We start from the raw sequence: 20,199 nt of genomic DNA, 5'->3' as shown, positions 1-20,199 counted from the left end.
CCAATTCACTGCCACCTTATGGCATTTCAGAGAGATAACACTTCAGTAATTTCTGTTGGACGCTTCATCTTTTCAGGCAGCCTCCCTGGGAACTTGGATGTTACAGAAACACAGCAGCTGTAAAACTGCCCCTTGCATCCCGATTTGGAACAATATTAATGCCTGAGACACTGCATAATAGTTGCTTGTGAAAACTCATCATTAAAACGTCAATTCTATTTATATTTGCAGATTCTAAAGGGCGGTCATTTCATCAGCCAAGGGACCAAAAATAAATGTGAACTTTGCAATGTTGTCAAAAGAGAACCTTTCAGTCTAAAAAAGCATCTAGCTCACTCATGACTCTCTCAAATGATTTTAATTGTCAGTCCATTTTTGAAATTGAGCATTAAGGCTTAACAGATGCCCTTATCATGTGTTCAGGGTTTTTCTGAAAGCAGTCTTAGCTAAGGAAAGAATCTATGAAAAGACGAACAGAAATTGGATCTGCTTTATAGTTTCCTGTCCCTTCAGATACCCAATAGTCCTTCTTTAAGCACACTTCTGTGGTTTCCTGGTAGATGAGAAGACACTACGACCTGAATGGACAGGCTTTGGAGAGCTGGTTGGTTAATTATTACTCAGAAATGTGGGCAGGATTGCATAATAGGAAGTAGAGCAGCTGAGATTTTTGTAATGTGCATTCCCCAAGTGGATGGATAGACTTGGTATTCAGAAAAGTAACATTAGCAGTAACTGAGAGTTTTGGGTTTGATACGGATTGTTTTGGTACTGAAGAGGAAATTGGGTGATTAGAGGGAAGGGTTATACCATATACAAGAGGGCAAGCATGAAGTTGTTTTCCAAAGGTAGCCTTGTTCTCTGTGAGTGAACAAAGTTGATTTGCTGTTGTTATTACCAGTTCATAGACTCGTTATAAAGCTTTAAGGGACATCTTTCAAATGGACACTGTCAGAATAAATTATGCATTGGTCTGATTTTTATTTACTATTAGGAGTAACAAGAAATGCTAGAGCAAAGAGCTCACCCTCCCCCACCTGCTATTTTTCAGACCAAGTTTTTCAAGTAGCAGAGCTCGGCTGTCTCCCTTAAGTTGGTTCTCCTGTTTACATAGCGTTTTGAAAGAACTTTGTCAGAAAACACGACAACGTGATTTGCTTTGGCATTTTGGTGCTCAAGGCCAAAAAAAAAAGTATTTCAAGCTCATTACTGGAATGTCTGGTGGTGCATTTCAGGTAGAGGAGAGCTGGGCACTGCCTAGTTGCATACTTACTTTGTCTTTTTGTGTAAGATTGCTCTTTAGAAAACTAATCCAATCTGTACCCTTGATTTTTGACAAATAGTCACACCTGGGACAAACACCTCTACCAAAACAGGAGAGAAAACATCATTTTCATGCTTGGTGGCTTATTGAGATGGTGTCTCAGCAACATTCAATACACTGGTGTCTCAGAGGGGGCTGGAATGATGAATATAGTAGGGTGGTTTGAGGTGGCTGCAGTACCACTCCAATATTGTGATTTCAGATCTCTTTTAGTCTTTGTTAGAGCACACCATTCTTAGCTGTCAGGTTTCCAGTTGTACGGAGCTGTACAGGTAGCTCATGAAGAATCAAACCTTAAACAATGCCAGGTCCTTTGTAGTAGGTAAAACCATTCATACTTTACCAGACAGGAAAAAAGGTTTCCAGCAAACTGAGCACCCTGGGGTAAGCAAACAGCTGAACAGGATGATTTTGAGAGACAGGGTTTGCTTTCTGTTTTGCAAAACAGCTCTTGTAAAGGATAAATTTTAGCTGCCTTTGGCCAGGTCTTTGTTTGCTCACATAGCAATGTTGTTCAGAACAGGACTGGGGGGGGGCGGAGGGGAAGTAAATCTGGCAAAATTTCGAAGCCTTGAAAACAGCAGCTCTTAGACTGTAACGCTGGCAGAAAGTGCTTCTGCTAGTCCAAGTTACTTTGTTTGTGGTATGAACTATTCTGGCAACAACACTTTTTTTTTTTTTTTTTTTTTTTAATGGCATAAGCAAGCAGTGCTCAATTTTTGCTGAGGTCTGCCGAGTAATTTTACCGAGGTCATAGCAGGGAGCAGTACTCCAGCGACAGCTTTGCCAGGGCCGGGAACCGATTCCCCTGGGGGATGCTTCAGAGCCATCAAGATGTACAGGCCCTTCCAGAACAGTGCCTGGGACTCTGGCCAGGACCAAGCTCAATCCAGTCACGGTGGCACCAAGACCTGGATATGAGGACCAGCTTGGTAGATCTAGGCAAACCCAGCTGCCTGTAAGAAGGTTTTGCTGGTTAACACACAATAGGGAGAACTTTCTAAGCATCTTGGTCTTCTTTCCCTACCGCTCAAGCCCAGTTTCTTCACAACTGGCATCCCGCAGCTGCATGGCCACCCCCATGACTTCCAGCACATTTTTTTTAACAAGTCAGCTCCCCACGCTGCCAACCCCTTCCCCACAGGCGCCGAGTTTTCACACCAAAGGCCTAAGGATGACCATGCCGCGGCCAGCTGCAAGGGCTGCTTCAACGGGCCCGACAAGGGCCTGAGGGCGGGCGCGCGGCGCCTCGCTCCCTGACGGTGTCAGGCACAACTCCCGTTATTTCGCGGGTGCTTCTGCCCCGCCCGCTCGGCTCTGCGCGGCCCAGGCCGAGAGGCAGGCGCCGCGGCAGGCCCCGGGGACAGCCCGGGCCTGAGGGGCGGCGGCGCCCGCCCTCCCGCCGCACTGAGCGTGCGCGCTCGCCCCACCCCGCCCTGCGCGCCCCCCGGGGTCACGAAGGTGAGCGGCCGTGCCCCGACGGGAGCGGGCGCTGCCCGCGGCGCCGCGCTTCGGGATTGGTCCGTGGCGGAGCGCTGGATTGCGTCTTCGGGCCGCCTCATCGCCGCGGGCCAATCGGAGCGCTCCGCCGGGGCGGCCAATCGCAGCCCGCGCCCGCTCTCCGCCTCGGGCTGCGGCTTGAAACCGTCCCAGGGCTGTGTGACAGGCGCAGCGCGCCAGGCGATTGGCTCCCCCGCTTCGGCTCTCTTCGGGTTGGCCCGGCGATAGCCGGAAGAGAGGCCTCCTTCCTATTGGCTCCCCGACCGCGCTGCTAGGGCGGTGGCGGCGTTTTCCGATTGGGCTGCCGTTTCGCTTCGGGGAGACTCGGCTGCGCCCGCGATGAGTTCGTGATTGGTTGCGAGCCGTTACAGGCGTTTCCGTAACGAGCTGGGGATTGGTCCCGAGACGGCTCGGGTGTTTCCGTAAGGGCCTCGGGCTGGGGGCTAGCGAGTGCGTTGGGCTCTTCGGCTGGGTATTCACAGAAGGTGCTTAGGGCCGTTCCGCAGCGTAGGGCGGCGACGGGCATAGGCGGCTGCGCGGCTTTGGCGCACACACAGAGCGCAGCAGCAGGAACCCGGCACGCAGCGGAGGCAGCAGCGGGGACAAAGGGACTAATCGGCAGAAACGGGGAGGGGGGGCCGGCGGGAAGCAGCCGGCGCCGGGAGGGAGCGGCAGGAGGCTTCAGCCGGGCGGGCTAGTCTCATGTGCCTTGGACGCCCGGGGAAGCAGCAGCAGCAACCGCCGCCGCCAGCGCTCTGAAGCCGGCTGAGGAGGAGCCGGGGAGCCGCCGCCGTCATGGCCTGCGCCGCCGCCGGCGGCCACCGCCCGCAGTGCAGCGTCCCCAGCCTGAGCCGCCGCCAGCTGCCCCTGCGGGCGCAATGAGGAGCCGCGCCGTGGCCGCCGCCTCAGCGCCGCACTGAGAAGACTCAGCGAGCGAGCGAGGCCGCCCGGACCGCTTCACCCCTACTCCGCCCGCCGCGGATCCCATCGCCCCTGCCGGATCCTCTTGCGAGCGGCCTCATCACCTCCTGCCGGCGGCTCCGGGAGCCTCGAGATCCCTCCGCCGGGGAAAAAATAGTCCCATTCCCTGCCGCCTCCCTCAGAGGCGAGGGGGACGGAGAGGAGAGGGGAGGGGGAAGGAAGAGGCGGAAGAAAAAGAAGAAGAAGAAAAAAAAAAAGCCGAAAAGAGAAACGCAGCGGCGGGATCAGAGGAGCCGGGCCGTGAGCCTCCGCCCCATGTGACTGGCGCCCAGGGTGGGGGCAGCGAGGCCTAGCAAACCCCCCTCGCTCGCGGCCGGGAGCGGGAGCGGCGCCGGGGGGGCTGCGGACTGGGCGGAGGCGGCTCTCGGACCCACCGGCGCGGCCGGGAAGGATGGTTTTGTGAGAAACGGGCGGCGTGAGGAGGAGGAAGAAGCAGCAGCCGGGCGAAGAGCGCCACAGAGACCGAGAGGGGAGGGGGCTTCCCCGGGGGGGGGAAGGGGGGGGCCCGGCGTTTCATGTGGCGCGTCCCGCCCGTCTCCTCCAGCTGAGCGAGCGAGGCAGCGGCAGGCGGGCCCGCCGAGCCGCCGGGGCGCGGCGGAGGGGGAAGGCAGGAAGAGAGAGGTGATCGGGGCAGAGCAGGAGCGGGAGACCATGTCCGGGCGGCCCAGGACCACCTCCTTCGCGGAGAGCTGCAAGCCGGTGCAGCAGCCCTCGGCCTTCGGCAGCATGAAAGTTAGCCGTGAGTATCCCGCGGGGGGCGGCGGGCCGGGCCGGGGCTCAGTCCCTGACCGGGCCCGGGCGGGGAGCGGGGGCGGCGGGGGAGCGGCCCCGGCCCGGCGGAGGCAGCTCCTTTCTCTCCCCTTCCCCCCCTTCCCCATTAACCTTGAATAGGCGCACGCCGCCGCTCCGTTCGGGGCCTGCTGGGCGAAAAACGCCCGGTGGTTTGTCCTCTTCCTTCGCCTCTGGTCGCTGCCAGCCTTGTGAGCGGCCTCTGGCTAATTAAAACCCCTTTATTTTATTTATTCCCCCCCCCTTTGTGGAACGGATTGGAAGGTCCGTCGCCTGCGTTTCCTTTTCATTTCCCCTTCGAAAGGAGGAAACGAATTGCGGGCACACAGGTAGGGCTGTGACATTCGCGTTCCTTATGGATTTAAAAGCCCTCTGAAGGAGAGAGCTTGGAAGATTTTTCCATGCACCCGTAGATCGGGTGTGAGCACCTTTTAGTCCAGCCCTTTTTCCAAAAAAAAAAAAAAAAAAAAAGAGGGGGAGGGGAGCTTACAAAAGGTGTCTCTCTAATATCCTCCAGGCTCTGGTAAAATGCTCAATACAGAGGATAAGAAAATGGTTATTTTGCTGTGTGAGCCTAGGGAGTAGTTATTTCGAGCTTGGCGTGCCTTTTCCAGTTTTCTGATCAGAGGAATATTTTAAAGAATGAGGCCTGTGCTTTTATTCTGCATAGGCATGTTGGAATTTGTGTTTAATATGTGCCCATCCTTCGTGTTCTAGCTGGTGGGGTTAGCTGGTTTATGTGAGGTAAAAATATTTAATAAATCTGAAGAAATATACAGTGGGAATGGAAAAAGGCCCTGTTCAGAGTCGCTAAAGATGGCTATATGCTTATAATAGGGAATTTCTTAACTCTTCAATTGAATGTGTTCACCTTAACAACTAAATTGTTCTGCAAGATTTGCATTAATAGTGTAGTTTTCAGAGATATTTTAATCTTTCTCACAGACACGCAGGGTGGCATCTTTATGGGACCGGGAATGCTTGATATGCATTACCATTTGATTGATCTATTTGATACTTGCGTACAGCCACACCTGACATGGCTCTGTCTGTGCATGCGTGCATGTATCACATCGTTTTATGCATTTCATGACGAAGCGCTGTAAGATTGTGAGCTTTTTGACAGATCAGAAATTCTGATGTTTTTCTGCACGGAAATGTCTTCCACTGCAGTTGAAGCCTTGAAGAGAACGTTTGGCTCAGGGTCTGTAGTCTACCTTGTATGTGCATGATCAGCTTGCCTGCAGCATTAAAAAAAAAATAATGAAAAAAAAAAACCCACCCCACAACCCAAAACCCCCCATATATACACTAACTACACCCATTAGTAACATAAGAACATATGTTTGATCAGGTCCAGCGTGACAACTTATTAAGGATTCTTGATTTGTATGGAGAAAGTGGGTGACTCCATTTTAATTTATTGATTTACTTTATGCGTGCGTGGAATAGGAAGCAGGTCTTGTTGATCAGTATTTCTGCAGGTGGCTGTCTAAACCAACTGAGACCTAGACCTGTCAGGCTCAGCAACTAATTTTGTTTTATTCAAGCTCTACGGCTTGATTCTTGAAAGGTCATTGATGCTCCTTTCCCGTTTATTTGAGGTAAAGACTAGACAGATGCTTGCCTGTGAAGAGGGTGCTAACTGATGCAGACTAACAAGTTTGCAAATATGAAACAATCCCAAGTGTATAATGCTGAGGGAGAAACAAAGGCCGTAGCATAAAGCACATGCACTTGTGATAACCCCCACAGTCGCTCTAGTCATGTGCTCCTGGTCCTTCTGCTGTCTGGAAAAAAAGTCAGAACAAAGCAAGGGAATTGCATACAAGGACTCTGTGGGAAATGCAGCTTATATTTTCAGTTAAGTCATCCATGTAAGATGGTTCAGGAAGTTAACTTTTTTTTTATTGCGTTGTAAGAGAGAAAAATGTCTGGGTGTCAAAAAGGGTTGTATTTTTCTGGTTCTTGTGAGTTTTGGTAGCATCTAATGGCATGATGTAGCAAGCTACCTATTACCAGTGTTGAGTGCTTGAGGTGGCAAGGGGGAGGGGAAATCACTTGTGTGGTGAACAGAGAGATTGCTTGCATCTTTCATTTTGCTATATATTTACGGACTTAGTTATATCGGTTACTTTGTTACGTTCTGAGCTTTTTTGAGTGAAAGCTGGGACAAAAGAGTCCTTGTGAGGTAGGTGAAAATTGATGGAGTGGTATCTTTTGAGTCTCTTGGACATCTTTGGTACATCTGTCTTGGTGCCGATGTTTTCTGAGTGATCAGGGAGCAAAACCTGACTTGACATTAACATTTTTGCTTTTATTTCGAAGTCTGGAGTAGTGGTGAATTTAGATGATGAAGTCACTCTTTCTCTGGTGTCTCTGCAGCTACTGCTGCTCCTCGCTGAGCACTTGCAACAGTTACCTAGGAAGGATGTATCCAAGTGATGAGGAAAGGATTGATAAAATGATCCTTGTGTTACCTGGGAGGAGCAGTACTAGAACGGTACAGGTACAAGTGATTGCTCTTCTCCCCAAGGTGTGTGGGGGAGAAAGAGTGAGGAAGGATTTTTCATCTCTTCCCTGTATTATTTATGAGACTTTGTTCTCAGAAGTTGGTAAGAAAGCCTGAACCAGGAATGAAAGGATGGATGGGCGATCACCAGCAGCTGGTTCTCCTCTGCCTGTTGGGTGATGACTTCTCATGCATGCTGCTCTCCTTACTCTGTAATAGACGTTACAAGGATTTTAACATCTCTGCAAGTGTAGGAGCCCTGTGCCCTTCTTGTATCTCTTTCAAGCCATACCAGAGTCTAGCATCTTCTGAAATCCATTGGTTTTTTTTTCTGTATTTATATTTTGGTGGTTTTGGAGTCACTCAGCTGTTCTTTCCACCCCACCATATGAATTTCTACATTGAAGTAATTTTCAAGTAGGTAATTCTTTGTGCAGGGCTGTGTTGCTGGGTTTGTAGGCTTTCTCTGCCCCAAAAAAGAAGTGCGTGAGCTCCTTGTGTTGAGCCTGTCTTTCAACAGGGCAAGAGGGAGATGAGCTTCCAGTTCTCCACTTGCTGATACTATCAACCTGCTGGTTATACTGTAAGAGAAGAGGTATGAGCTTGAAGCTTTCTTTTGTTCTTCACCTAGTTCTTGCATTGCTTCCAGTTGTACATTGTTTCCCAAATGGGACAAAAATAATCCTGAAATATAGAGGGTAGTCATGCAACACATGACCAAAAATATCTGTATAAAAATAGAAGTTGCAAAGTTTGTGGAGAATTTTCATCTAATGACTGTGGAATTGATTTTTTAATTTTTTTGTTCCTTCCCTGAGCTTCTGGAAAAATAAGTGTTTCAAGTAACACCAAGTCCTTGTAGACAACATTACTTATTGTAACTGTAGCCAATTATCTTGTTGGTCTGCAGTAAATAATGTCATGGCTAATGCTGGCCATGAAGAGTTTTTTGCTCCATGTGTGAATGTCATGACTCTGTACTTGGTTATGCACAATTTGTTAACTTGGAGGGTGAGGAAGGCAATTTTATTTGCTTTAGCTAATTCTGATGTTGTACACGTACTCTTGGTTGCAAAATCTAAAGGACAATCTTGTAATAATTAATCTTGGACTCTCTGAAAGAATGTTATGGTGGTGCCAAACTTGGGTTTTGTTGAAGTTTTTCTCTTCTTAAATGCACAGGGTTTTGCACTCTATAATCTTGCAGAAGCACTTCAGCTTGGTAAACCTATATTGCTGTGTACTGCTCACACATGGTACTACTGCTGGTGTTTGAGCATGGCGCATCTTTCACTATTGTAACAGCTCTTTAAAATGTGGTTCATGAAGAAATAAAGTCTGTGAGTTTGTTGCTCTGTTAGTAGCCACTCCACAATTCAGGACATAAAAGTGACTGCTGCTTAGGTAGCACGTGGCATTTAGGTGACAAGCTTAATTTAATACTGTGTGATGTCCAGGTAGGTGTGTGGGAAGAGCCTTCGAAAAGAGCACCCTGGGCAACTTAAGTGAGAAGGAATGAGTGGGGCTGTTGAAAGTGGCAAAACAATTGAGATAATGCTACCTTCTGTTTCTCAACCCAGTTAGGGTAGGGCCCTCTCTGTTGCTTTGATAGCAGTTTCTGCCTAATTGGTTTCTGAAACTGGAAGCTGCCCATCCTGCTGTCCTTGCTGGAGAGAAGAAGATTACTCCCTTCCAGAAGCCTGCTGAGCATTATGTGTCTGGCCGTCGCCGATCCTAGCCCTGTCCAGCTTTCTGACTGCTGCTGGGTGAGCAGCTTTCCTCATGCCTAGACATGAAAAAATTGCACTAACGGGGTCAGTTAATCACCACGTGCGCTACAGTGAAATGTGTCTTGTGCTACAGTGCCCCAAACTCGTGCCTTGCACTTTGAAAAGAAATAAAACTGCTGCTCGCTGTACTTAATTCTAACACTGGGAAACTATTTTCTCTTTATTCATGTCATTAGCGGTAGTTCAGGAAAAAAATCACTGATAAAAAAAAAAAGTGAGGTATGCCAAATGGAACCTGTCAGATGATAAGTTGGTTAGTTATTCTGCTATGACCCTTGTGTCTTATTTCTGTGGGTTTGTGGTTTGGTGGTTGTGTTTTGGTGGTTTGTGTTTTTTTTGGTGGTGTTGTGAGACTTACTGGGGTTTATCCTGAACCTTTTCTTCTTATTCCATCACTGTTTTGTGTGTGTTCTCTTCCCTATGCAGCTTCCTGGAGGTGATCATCTTTTGTATTATCAATTGATTCAACTTTGTATTTCTTAGCAATATTTTAACCATTCACGTTCTTACACAGTTGTGGAAACCCATATGGCTTATGGTGTCTGTTCCTTGCCTGTATGTGTCCTGGCGCTGGAAGTTGTTACATCACTTCATCCGTTAACTTGGTAGGGCCTTGTAGGTATCACAAAGCAGCAGTAGCTGATGTACTCTGATCTTTCTCTTAGGGGATAAGGAAGGGAGTTCTTCAGCATCTATTGCTGAAGATCACCCCACAGGGTGAAGGGTTTCCTTCTGCTGCCCTAAGAGTTCTTTAAATTTGATATATTCCATCTCTAAGTGCTATTTTAGGTAGAACATAGAGGATTTTTCCAATATTGGTGTCCAGTTTACTCATTGCGGGTCTTCATAATGACACAGATCTGTGGGTTATTGGCTATTGCTGTTGCCCCACCCCATGTTCTTTCTTGACCTGGATGGATGAGTGATGTAAAGAAGATTTTTGAAAGCCTATAGGGTATCTGTGCCTGCAAAAAGCTTCTAGTTAAAGCTTTGTGCTGTGACCAGCTCTAGCACTTTCTGAAACTGAATTTATGCTAAACCCTTAATTATTTGAACACGTTACCTAATAATGTGCAGTGTGGTTGGAGAACACTAGTAACCTCTTGGTTCAAGCTGTTGCAGTCTTTTTGCTTTGAATGACTTGATGAGTCCCATTTTAAATTGAAGGTCTGTTACCTTTGAGTTTCCAGAAATTTCTGTAGACTTAAGACTTGAACATTTTTTTGGAGTTCTCTCCCTTTTGTTTTTGTTAAAAAAAATTAACTTTACTCTGAGGACTTTGTCACCCATAGCTAGTGTGGGAAGTGCTAAAGTGGCTGTCTCCTGCAGAAGTTCTATGGCTGGTGGAGCTACTTGGCTGCTTTCTGAATTTAATGAGCATCAGCCCAGTGCAGGCTTGAAAGATGAACAAACCTTAGTGTCTATGAAAAGGAGCTTATTGAAAGTTTAAATGTCTTGCAAAACAGCTCTCCTCATTTTTGTTTGACCCAAGTCCATATAAAATCTAGAATTTTGTCTTGTCAGCGCTTCAGTAAGCTGCACAAATAGATGCTCTTTTATTTACGCATGCTGGAAATAAATGCTAATAACAGCTTTCACAGTGTGGCAAGGGAAGATACTCCCTCAGACATAAAGGCTCAAACCCGTGAGTGCTGTACAGGTCAGACACCCTCTTTTTGGGTGCAAAACTGGGAACCCCCTTGGCACTTCTCGTCTGATGGAGATTGTTGCCAAAGTGCTGCATACTGCCCTTGGGGAGGGCTTAAGTTTGGAGGGCTGATGATCTGTGCCACTTTATATTTTTTGAAGTGATTTAAAGTGTAACCGTATATTGAGTGCATTGAAGCAATCTGGTCTTAAGGCGGGAAAGGTGTGAGACATGGTAGCGAGATAACACTTCTGTGAGCAACGGATACAACATCATAGTTGTGCTCAGATGAGGTATTCCTGGTCAGCACTGCTGTATCTCATTAAACAGAAGCCTAAAATGAAGCTCTACCTGAAGCTTTTGTGAACTCTATATTGGTAACCACTCTACGTGAAAGAACAGATTTCACCAAATCTTCAGGATCCCTCCTGCTCCCATTGGTACGAGCTTACCACGCCATGGAGAGAGAGGGTCAGTTATCTAGCTGTAGTCTATGAGGCAGGGCATGTTTGACTTGATACTACAGCCTTTGACCGTGCTGCTGTGTGATGTTCTGCCTATGCAGTAGGAGAGGTGAGATGATTTTGACAGAAATCCATGTTGGAGACCTTACTGAAAGCATTTCTGTATCACCCTCTGAGAACTGTCAAAAATGTGGATGCCCAGAAGTCATACCGATGTGCCTCTAAAAGAAGTGGACAGTGTTTTTTTTTAACTTGTATGATCAGTGCTATCAAAGAATCTTTTCATTAGGTGCTCTTGCCACAGATGACTTGTCTGTTGTTCAGAAAAGGAAATAAAGCAAAGCAGTTCATTCTGTACTTTTATCTCTTGCAGACGGGAAGTAGATCTAAGCATTTAAGGCAATTTGTGTTCTCACCTAGTCTGTCTTACAATGTAAGAAAGGAAAGTGGTAAGATAGCTTGTCAGTGTCAAGCACCAAGGGCCATTTATTTTTTTTTATTTATATATATTTTTTTTTACAAAAGCCATACTGCGGCAGCTCCTTCTGAAGGGAGTGCACTGGTCCTTGCCAAGAGTATTGCCACCTCACTGTAGCAGTGGGCCCAGTATGTTCTGGCTTAGCCCCATCAGCTGAGGGGCTGTTAATACCAGTACCAGTGTGTCCTGCACATGCACTTGGCTAGTGTGCTGATATTAACTAGGTAAAAGTGAGTTGCCAGGTATCTTTCTTGTGATAAATTTTTTTGATGATTTGCAGGGTTTCTGCATCAGTAATGTGGAATCAGTTTAGCTGAAGAAATAGTGCTGTGGGGTTGTGGAGGGCCTTTGTGCCTGCCATAGGAAATTCACTTCAGTGAAATTACAGCGAAGAAAAATAGTTTCACAGCTCTGTAATAGGTCTGGATAGGGCCAAATGTCTTTTGCTTTGTTGGTTTTAATGACCAATGTAGTCATGTTGAAAGTAGCGAATGACTGTTATGCTGGTATTACGATAAGGTAGAATTGAATTATTTATAGAGGTAGCTGCTAGTATTTTTCCTTTGTTTAGGTAGCTTCCATTGGTTTTATTTTTTACTCTGTGAAGTGTCTCTTAAATGTAATGCATCACAGGAACATGTAGTAGTATAGTTACATTGCTTGACGGACGTGTCTCTTGAGGCAGTTGGGTGGATTTGAAGAAACCTGTTAGTAGTCCAGGTGCCTGACAGTATGTGGTCATAATAAGAGACCAGCTGATCAGAAGAGGAAGGGAGGATGTTCCTGATTGATACCACTGGATAAATAATGTTGTAGAGGGTGTACGGGACTTAGGAATACTGTGCTCCTGTGCATGCACAGAGATAAGTGTCTGAGCATAGTGACAAAAGTTGCCACAGGCTTTTGGATCAGAGTACTTAGAAGGAGAGAAGTTGGATGTTGGCTCTGAAGATATAACCAGAAGGGAAGCAGCTGAATTTTTTCCAACCAAGGCAAACTTCTTACAGCCACAACTGTAGAACATAGTCTCTTTTGACTTTTTTAGTAGGAATGTAATTCTGGTCGGCTACAAGCCCTGTAGTTCAAAGAAATATCTTCTGCCAGGAATGCAGGCAATTGTTTAATTTTCAGAGAGGCCAAGAATATGTTTTGCAGAAAGATAAATTAAAATATGACTGCTGCTGCAAAGAAGAATTTGTTTTTTCTTGCAGTGTAGAAAGAGGAAAAACTATTTCGTTGCAGTTGATAGCACCAATCTGTTTGGTTTTCTTGATTCGCACCCTGCTGCAAACAGTTACATATAACCTATGTTATTATTTGTATCCCATCTCTCACGTGCCTCATTTGTGTTTTGTATCTATAAACCCCAAAAGTAACACAATTAATTGACCTATATTCAGTGGGTTTCCTTGAGGGTGGAAGGGGACACAAATTCATCAGGCTAAATCAGCAGATTATTTGGTTGTTGGCCAAATAAACATGAATCATTTGGCACAGATCTGTATCCCTGTGAATGAAGTCCATAGCCATAAATGAATTTCCCCACGCTTAGGAGAGTTGGAGTATCTGCATCAGAAAGAATGTTTTTGTGCCTTGCTGAGAGAATAAAGGCTTTCTGGCAAGGCATAAGTGCAGGTGAGCAGATGTAAGGCTTCTGGAATGGTTTTTCTTTATATATACAATTGCTCAATTGAAACCTAAAGAAGCGGAAAATGATGTTGTCCTTGAGAAGATCGTATCATCTCACTTCTAATCTTGCAATCTTACTCATGATTGTATGTACTGGCTTGGGAGCCGTGGGTATGTATAGTGTATTGCAGTGTAGTAGTTGCAAGTTAATAGCTTTTTTCCCCCCCGTGTTCCTCAGAGAATACAGAAACCTTACTAGTCAACTTTCAGTTTTAGAGACTTTGAAATCAGTTTACAGAAGTTGTTAATTTTGGAGTACGTGTTTTAGTAACCACAACGGGCTGCAGAGTTGATTTGAGTCTTGGGGAAATGCTTTAAAGGCCCGTGGAAAGCTAGGTGGTTTCTTCTGTTTTTCTAGTGGATCGACTAGTGAATGTACTAGAGACAAAAGCATGAGATCTGTGCAGACTGGGAGAACTTTACTATTCCAGAAATTTTTGGCCAAAACTTTAGATGATGTGCATCAGTGAGAGGTCAGGGAGAGCTTTGATTGTAACTCCCAAAGGGGAAGGTATTGGCGTTTTTAGATTGAGCTCAACTCAGAGCTTGCTCATCCTTGACCAGTATACTAGGCATGAGTGAGTTTGAGGTTGTGTTTAGATTTTTATTATGCAAGTGATGTGGGGCTGGCAGTTGAGTGTGTTTGTTGGAGTCTTTACATGTCTGAGTAATAATGTTCACCAGCAAATTCTCTGAGTGTCGTTCAGTTGGACTGTGCTTTAGAAACGTAGTTGGCATAATGGAAGATCTTCTTAGAGTAACAAATACCACCAAATCTATTTCATGAAAGACTCAACTTCGTAGACTAAAGCTTCTTTTTGGCTGGAGTTACTGGCTTTGAGTCCCTGGAAGCTGATAAGGGCATTGCTGGGCTTGGTGACAGCAAAAGAATGGCAGCTGTTTTCCCAGGTGCCACATTTGAAATACTTGCGGGTTTTTGCAGACAGGTATAGGTATTCATGAGGCATCAAACAACACTGTGTGGTGTCAATGCTTTGGCTTTATGTAATAGTCTGTGGATTTTTTTATAATACACTATTTTATTTTGTCACTAGTAATGTTTGAGCAGTTCATGATTGACTCTTAAGTTTTTATTACAGTGGGCCAACTCTAAAAGGGAGTAGCGGAGAGATGTTTGTGCCATGTCCATAACTTTTTGTAATTACGATACTTTATAAATACTTGTATTGAGACAATGACACTGCCTCCACTTCAAAATTGAAAGCCTGATTTTTATTCTTTTTGGCATAATTACAAAATAGAAATTTCTTCTAGAGTTACTTTAGAACATGTAGTAGCTACGTATGCCTTTTAGTTTATTTGGACATTGTGGGGGCATTTGCTTTGGTGTGTGGGGTTTTTTGTGGATTTTTTTAGGTTTTTTTTTTTTGTGTGGGTTGTTTGTTCTTTTAAAAGAGCAGTTGGAATCAGGAAGGGGTTCCTGGCAGATCAACTCAAAATCAGTAGATTCCAAATGAGAACAAATAATGGTAAGTTGTGCTCTAGCAGCTCCTTTTACTTTTTTTACATCTGAGTGTAGAGAAGGACACACACATACGCATTGTCAGAAATATGATATGGAAGGGAGGAGATGATCTAGGTTTCTGGGATCTGGAATTTAAACCTAGACCATGTGTGAAAGCTTTGCTTTAGAGTTTCTGCTTTAAAGCCTTTACAGACTGCTTTAAAATGTTCTGCCAAATCTGGGTTGACTACTTAGATTTCTGCAGACCAAACTTGGGAGTAATGTTTTAATACTCAAACAATAATTTTTTTGTCAGAAATAGTGAACCTGTTTCTCATTTGACTTCACATGATATGTTCTGTGACTTGGTAATGTCTATCCTGCTAGCATTAACATTTAATTTTGATGCTGCTAAGTGAGCTCTGAAAGAAGTGGCGTTGCAAGCTAATGTGCTGTCTTCTGTTGCTCTAAATGCCTTTTTCTCTTTGAATGTTGTGACTATGGGAGAACTCTCTCCTGGTTGCAGATTTTGTGTTGGGGTTGTCAGCAAGCCAGTTGTTAAAGAACATACTTGTAAGGTAGGAAATAGGTTTTCTGACTTTGATAAATTGTCAAGATGTTTGTGTGTATGTGGCTTTAAAATTGAGTATTTTTAAAACTCTTGAGAGGTTAGTTTTCAGGTAAGGGCATAGTCACCATGTGATTAACATAAGACTTTATTTTCATTAAATGAGTTCAGGGTTTTTTTTTTTTGTATAGGGGGAGGCTTAAGACAAGCTTAAAAGTTTTGCAGTACTATTTACTGAACCTATAACAATGTGTACTGAGTGCTGGGACTCAATGCCCATGGATCTTTCAGGATATTATTGCAAAAGCAAAAAAACCCAAAGCCCTCACCTACACCTGTAGTAGGTGTACATCTGCCTGTTGTTTGGTTTTTTTTTTTTTTCAAAGGAAATTATAGTTTGTCACTTTTTGGCTAGGCAATCAAAGCATTACATTAAACCATTCTTACTGTAGTGTTGCTGTGACAAACATGGGGATTTGACAACGCTGTTGATATTTCAAGCAAGGTTCCTGCTAATGTAGCATATACTGTCATTTAGAAGCTGCAACCCTCTGCCCTTTCCTCCTTCTACATTTTGGGTAGGTTGATCTTGCACCTTAATGTATAAGTACCAAAGTCTGTATTTACTTTCAAAGCTGCTCATGGTATTGTTCTTTGAGTATCTGGGAAGACTCGTAACATACAGGTTGTAACGCTCTTTTCTTTGGCTGTTTGCACTTGCCGTGCAGCCTGGTGCCTTCTGTACTGTGGTGTTTTCACCTCTCCGAGCATTCTTGCATGCTGCAGTGCTTTCAGTGAAGTCCCAGCATCATGATGCACTGGGATTTGCTGGTGTATGGATTTGTTAGCGGGGGTAAGCAGCCCTCACTTCACACTTTGCAGGTATGTCTTGAGTCTGCATGAATGGAGTAAGCAATTTGGGTGGGGGGTGGGGGTAGGGAGCGGCATTTCTGTCTGGTGTGCTAGTATGCCAAATACTTTTCGAGGAAATACGAGGGAGAAGTGTATGAAAAATATATCAGTGGTCCATTACATTGTACAACTGATGCAGGGCATTTATGCAGTAAGAACAGTGTCAGTGCTGAGGACTAGATCTTCTAGAAGACTTCTGTCCATAGGGTATTACAGTATAGCTTTGAGACTATAAACACAATTTTTTGTGGCTGGTTTATTTGAAAGACCTGTTATTCCGAAGTACAGTAGAAAACAAAGGCCCATATTTCTAAGAATTCAGATAATGTCCAGGATTTTGTTGGGAAAGATAATAAAGGGGTGGAGAATTTGTCTGCAGGTGAAGAGGAATAATGAGCTTTCATCTGACACTGAAAAGAGCAGATGTTACTGAACTGGAGATTTTTTGTTGAAATCCTTTGAATTGCTCTGGGCATCTCTTGTGCTATTTTACTTTGATTTTTCATTCTTTCTGTGTTGATGTGAAAGCCACTTATACCTAAAAAACATACAGGGAATCAGGTAGTGACTATTTGACCATTGTTGTTTCTTACCAGTTTCTTCAACCCTATTGTATGGAATTATTCTGTGTGTGGAATCAACTCTGCCATATTTATTACTGGGTTTTGTGTTTGCATGGAATGTAAGTCATTAAACATAAACTACACAATGACCTCATAGTACCCTTCCCCCATTTTTAAGTGAAAATAGAAAGAGCTAATGCAATAATAGTAGCATTCTACCAGATTTGTAACTTTTATATGAAGTGTTCTTCTTTCTAAAAATGTACCTCTTTGGATGTCCTGAGATACAGGTTACGTAATGTGTTACCCTTTAAATGGTGTGAAAACTGGAGCTGAACTATAGTGACAAATTGGAAGTTGGATGATCTGACTTGATTGTTGGTGCTGCTACTGAAAGTTCCAGAGTTTTTCTTCTGTAGAATGCAGAAAGGTAGGCTGGTGCAGTTATGAATCACTTTTGCTTTGTCTTGGCATAATATTAAGAAAAAAAACAACCTCCTTTGTGCTACTAAAAGAGAAATAGCTGAAATCCTCTAGAAGCTATTTGAAACTGCCTTTTTAAAAAAATGGTATGCTTCAGATACTTACAAAGTGACCCACTCCATGGCTGTTCTTTGAAGAAGAGTATATGTAGACCACGTAACTGCAGCCTCTTAAAAGGAAGTCAGCCATGGAAAGTGCTGGTAAATGGAGTCAACTGTATGGCATGAAAGTGCTTGTTTTAAAACACATCATCCACTAAGAACACTAAATATGTACTTTATGGAGTACTGTTAATTTTTTCCTCCAGTAATTCATTCACAGCATTATTTTCATTTTTTTAGCTTTATGCAGTGGAGAGCTCTTTGTTCCCGTAAACTGATGTTGGACATGGGTAACAAGATGCAGTGCTGGAGAGCATGGAATTTAGTGTTAGGTAAAGTTACTGAATGTGCTTAAAATATATGGCATATGTGTATATATAATTTAAGGCCCCTGTCTGTATGCATACCTCCTGTTAATTGCTGTGGTGTTATTCTTTGGGTATTTGCGTATGACTGCTCTTGAAGACAGGAAAGTGGATTAGGCAACGCCTTGATCTCACCCAGTATGTTTATTTTTACAAATGAAATGTCTTTATATTGTCTGTGTTCGCTTTCACACTGTTAACTATGTTATATATCCTGGCAGAAACTCAGACTTTTGTTTGTCTAAGAAGGGTCTGCAGCCATGGTACAATAAATGTTCCTTTGAAGTTAATCAGGACTCGTGGCCAAAATAAGAAGGATGGGTCAAGGGCGTTCTGCGGAGTTTTCTAAAGTGTAGTAGTAAGTTTTTTTGCAGCTGATCTATGTAAACTTTCTAGACTTGGGGATTGCATTCCCTTCAGAGGCTCCAAGGACTGAAGAGCATGTGTCCCAAATGATCTCGGCAAAGCAGTGGTACTGAAGTAGGATGAAATTTAGCAGGGGCAGATGTAGTCTGCTAGTCTTCAGTAAGACTTGGCTGTCCATGTAACAGGGTGGGGATAGTTGGGAAGGCAGGAGATCTGGAGGTAGATACCTGTTTGCACAGTGGCCATGAATCAACTGATATTGCAAAAGTAGCATTATTTTTGCTGGATTATTAAGAGGAATGTCATATAAAGTACATGAAGTTAGCCGCCTTGGCATGCTAATAAGCCTAAATTAAAGTGCAGCAGCTATTTTTGGTATTGTACTGGGGGAAGAAGAGTTGCAGGCAAAAGGGGATGGTCAGAGATCTAGAAAATGTGCTCTAAGGGAGAGCTGAAAGCTCTTTGTGTGGTTTCTTTTAGAGGAGACCAAAGGGATATTTCTTTTGATAATGTTCTCTAAATACGTTAAAGACAGCTGGAAAGAAAAGACTAAGCTGTTGTCTTCCCTACTGGAGATGAAACAATTTGTGGGCTTAAACTGCAGCAAACATGCTTTAGGTTAGTTGAGTGAACTTTTAAGAACAACGGGAGCACTGGAATTCATTAGGAAGGCTGTCAGATTCCCAGTAGTGCCTGCTTTAAAAATGAAGAAGTTTGCCAGGTAGTTCATATATAGAAGTTTGGAGAGGTTTTAATTAAGGCAGACTGTGGTCCCTTATGGTATTATTTCTGCATGGTCTTGGGAGGAATTTCAGTTATAGCACACTGATCCTGTTAGTTCTGCCCTTGGGATGAAGTGGCCCCATGCTACTGGCAGCTTGCTGGCAGTTACTGGCTGTGGACATGAGGGTCTGTGAAACTGCCCACATCTATTAACACTTAAAGGCTAGATAATCTTGAGAGGTTAGCTTCAGTCTGGGAATTTAGCATATGCAGTGGTTTGTCATAACCTTGGCATGAAGTTCTAATTTTGAAAGAATTGTAGAATAGTTTTGGTTGGGAGGGACCCTTAAAGGTCATCTGGTGCACCCCCCCTGCAATGAGCAGGGATGTCTTCAGCTAGATCAGGTTGCTCAGAGCCTTGTCCAGCCTGACCTTGGATGTTTCCAGGGATGGGGCAACCTGTTCCAGTGTTTCACAACCCTCATCATAAAAAAAAATAAAAAATAAAAAAATAAAAATTCTTCCTTGTATCTAGCCTAAAAACTTCCTTAGTCTTGGAGTTTAGGTAAATGTACTGTATTTGGAAGAGCTTAGTATGGTTGGGAAGTCTGTGTATTTAATCAGAGGTTTAAGTCTGCTAATTTTACTTTTTGACCTGAGTGCTGTTAAAATGAAAGCTTGATCTGGTTTGGTATTCCTGTACTGCAGCTGAGAACCACAGACTTTCTTTGGGGGATCTCTAGAGCTTACTTCATGTGGGTCCTGAGAAAAACAATGCTTTCTTTCACCAGTTTTGATCCTGTGGTTCTTACTTCAACACAAAAGAATTTAGCACAAGTGAAGACGTGCTCAGAGCTTCAAGTGTAGACCAGGACCATACTGCAGCAGCGGTCTAAGTACCAAGCTTATGATAGGGGGTGTCTGTCCAAAAGAACTTACATCAAAAGAATTTACTTATACCGTATAATGCCAGTGCCTGAAGAATATTCATCCCTTAATACATAACTGTCTATTCACAGTACTTAAATTTTTATTTAATAAATGGGCAAGTGTCTGAAGATTGCATGTAGAAACCAGGTGTTGCATAGAATATGATCCAAGGAAGAAAATAAATTTTTGGTCTTCTACATCTATGGAGCGTAGATAGATGCAGCCTTTTAATTTTTAGTGCTTTGTTTCACAGTTCAAAGATTTGATGTGGACCTTGAAAATCAAAGTGTTGCCTTTTCTCACTTTTATACTCTTTAGACTTTTTAGGGATTTTAGTTGACCTGGCTTTTTGACATACAAGTAAGAGGGATGTGTGAAACTGTCAAGTCTAGAGTTCTTACATGAGAAACTATAAAGATACTTCAGAGCCTAAATGATAATGTGTACTGATAAATGGTTTCCCATTTGGTGTGGAAACTTTGACTAGAACTAAACATATGTTTCTCTTTTTTGTGCCTCTCAAAGCTACAGTCGTCTTCAGTGTACAC

The 20,199-nt window shown here is 44.1% G+C and overlaps 1 protein-coding gene across 4 annotated transcripts in view; it reads left to right on the top strand.

Moving 5' to 3' along the window:
* Nucleotides 1–3,178: 3,178 nt before the first annotated feature.
* GSK3B (glycogen synthase kinase 3 beta) overlaps nt 3,179–20,199 on the top strand; it is a 157,881-nt gene continuing 140,860 nt past the window's right edge. Inside the window, exon 1 of one of the 4 annotated variants that reach the window (XM_056341505.1) lies at nt 3,179–4,544. In XM_056341505.1, coding sequence (XP_056197480.1) covers nt 4,457–4,544 — 88 coding nt within the window. In that variant the 5' untranslated portion in view covers nt 3,179–4,456. The remainder of the gene's footprint in view (nt 4,545–20,199) is intronic. The other 3 variants (XM_056341506.1, XM_056341507.1, XM_056341508.1) reach the window with 3 other exon arrangements.

This window comes from Falco biarmicus, chromosome 5 (assembly GCF_023638135.1).
Source record: "Falco biarmicus isolate bFalBia1 chromosome 5, bFalBia1.pri, whole genome shotgun sequence".
NCBI lineage: Eukaryota > Metazoa > Chordata > Aves > Falconiformes > Falconidae > Falco > Falco biarmicus.
The sequence above is the reverse complement of the archived record's forward strand: the minus strand, read 5'-3'. Positions and strand labels throughout refer to the sequence as shown.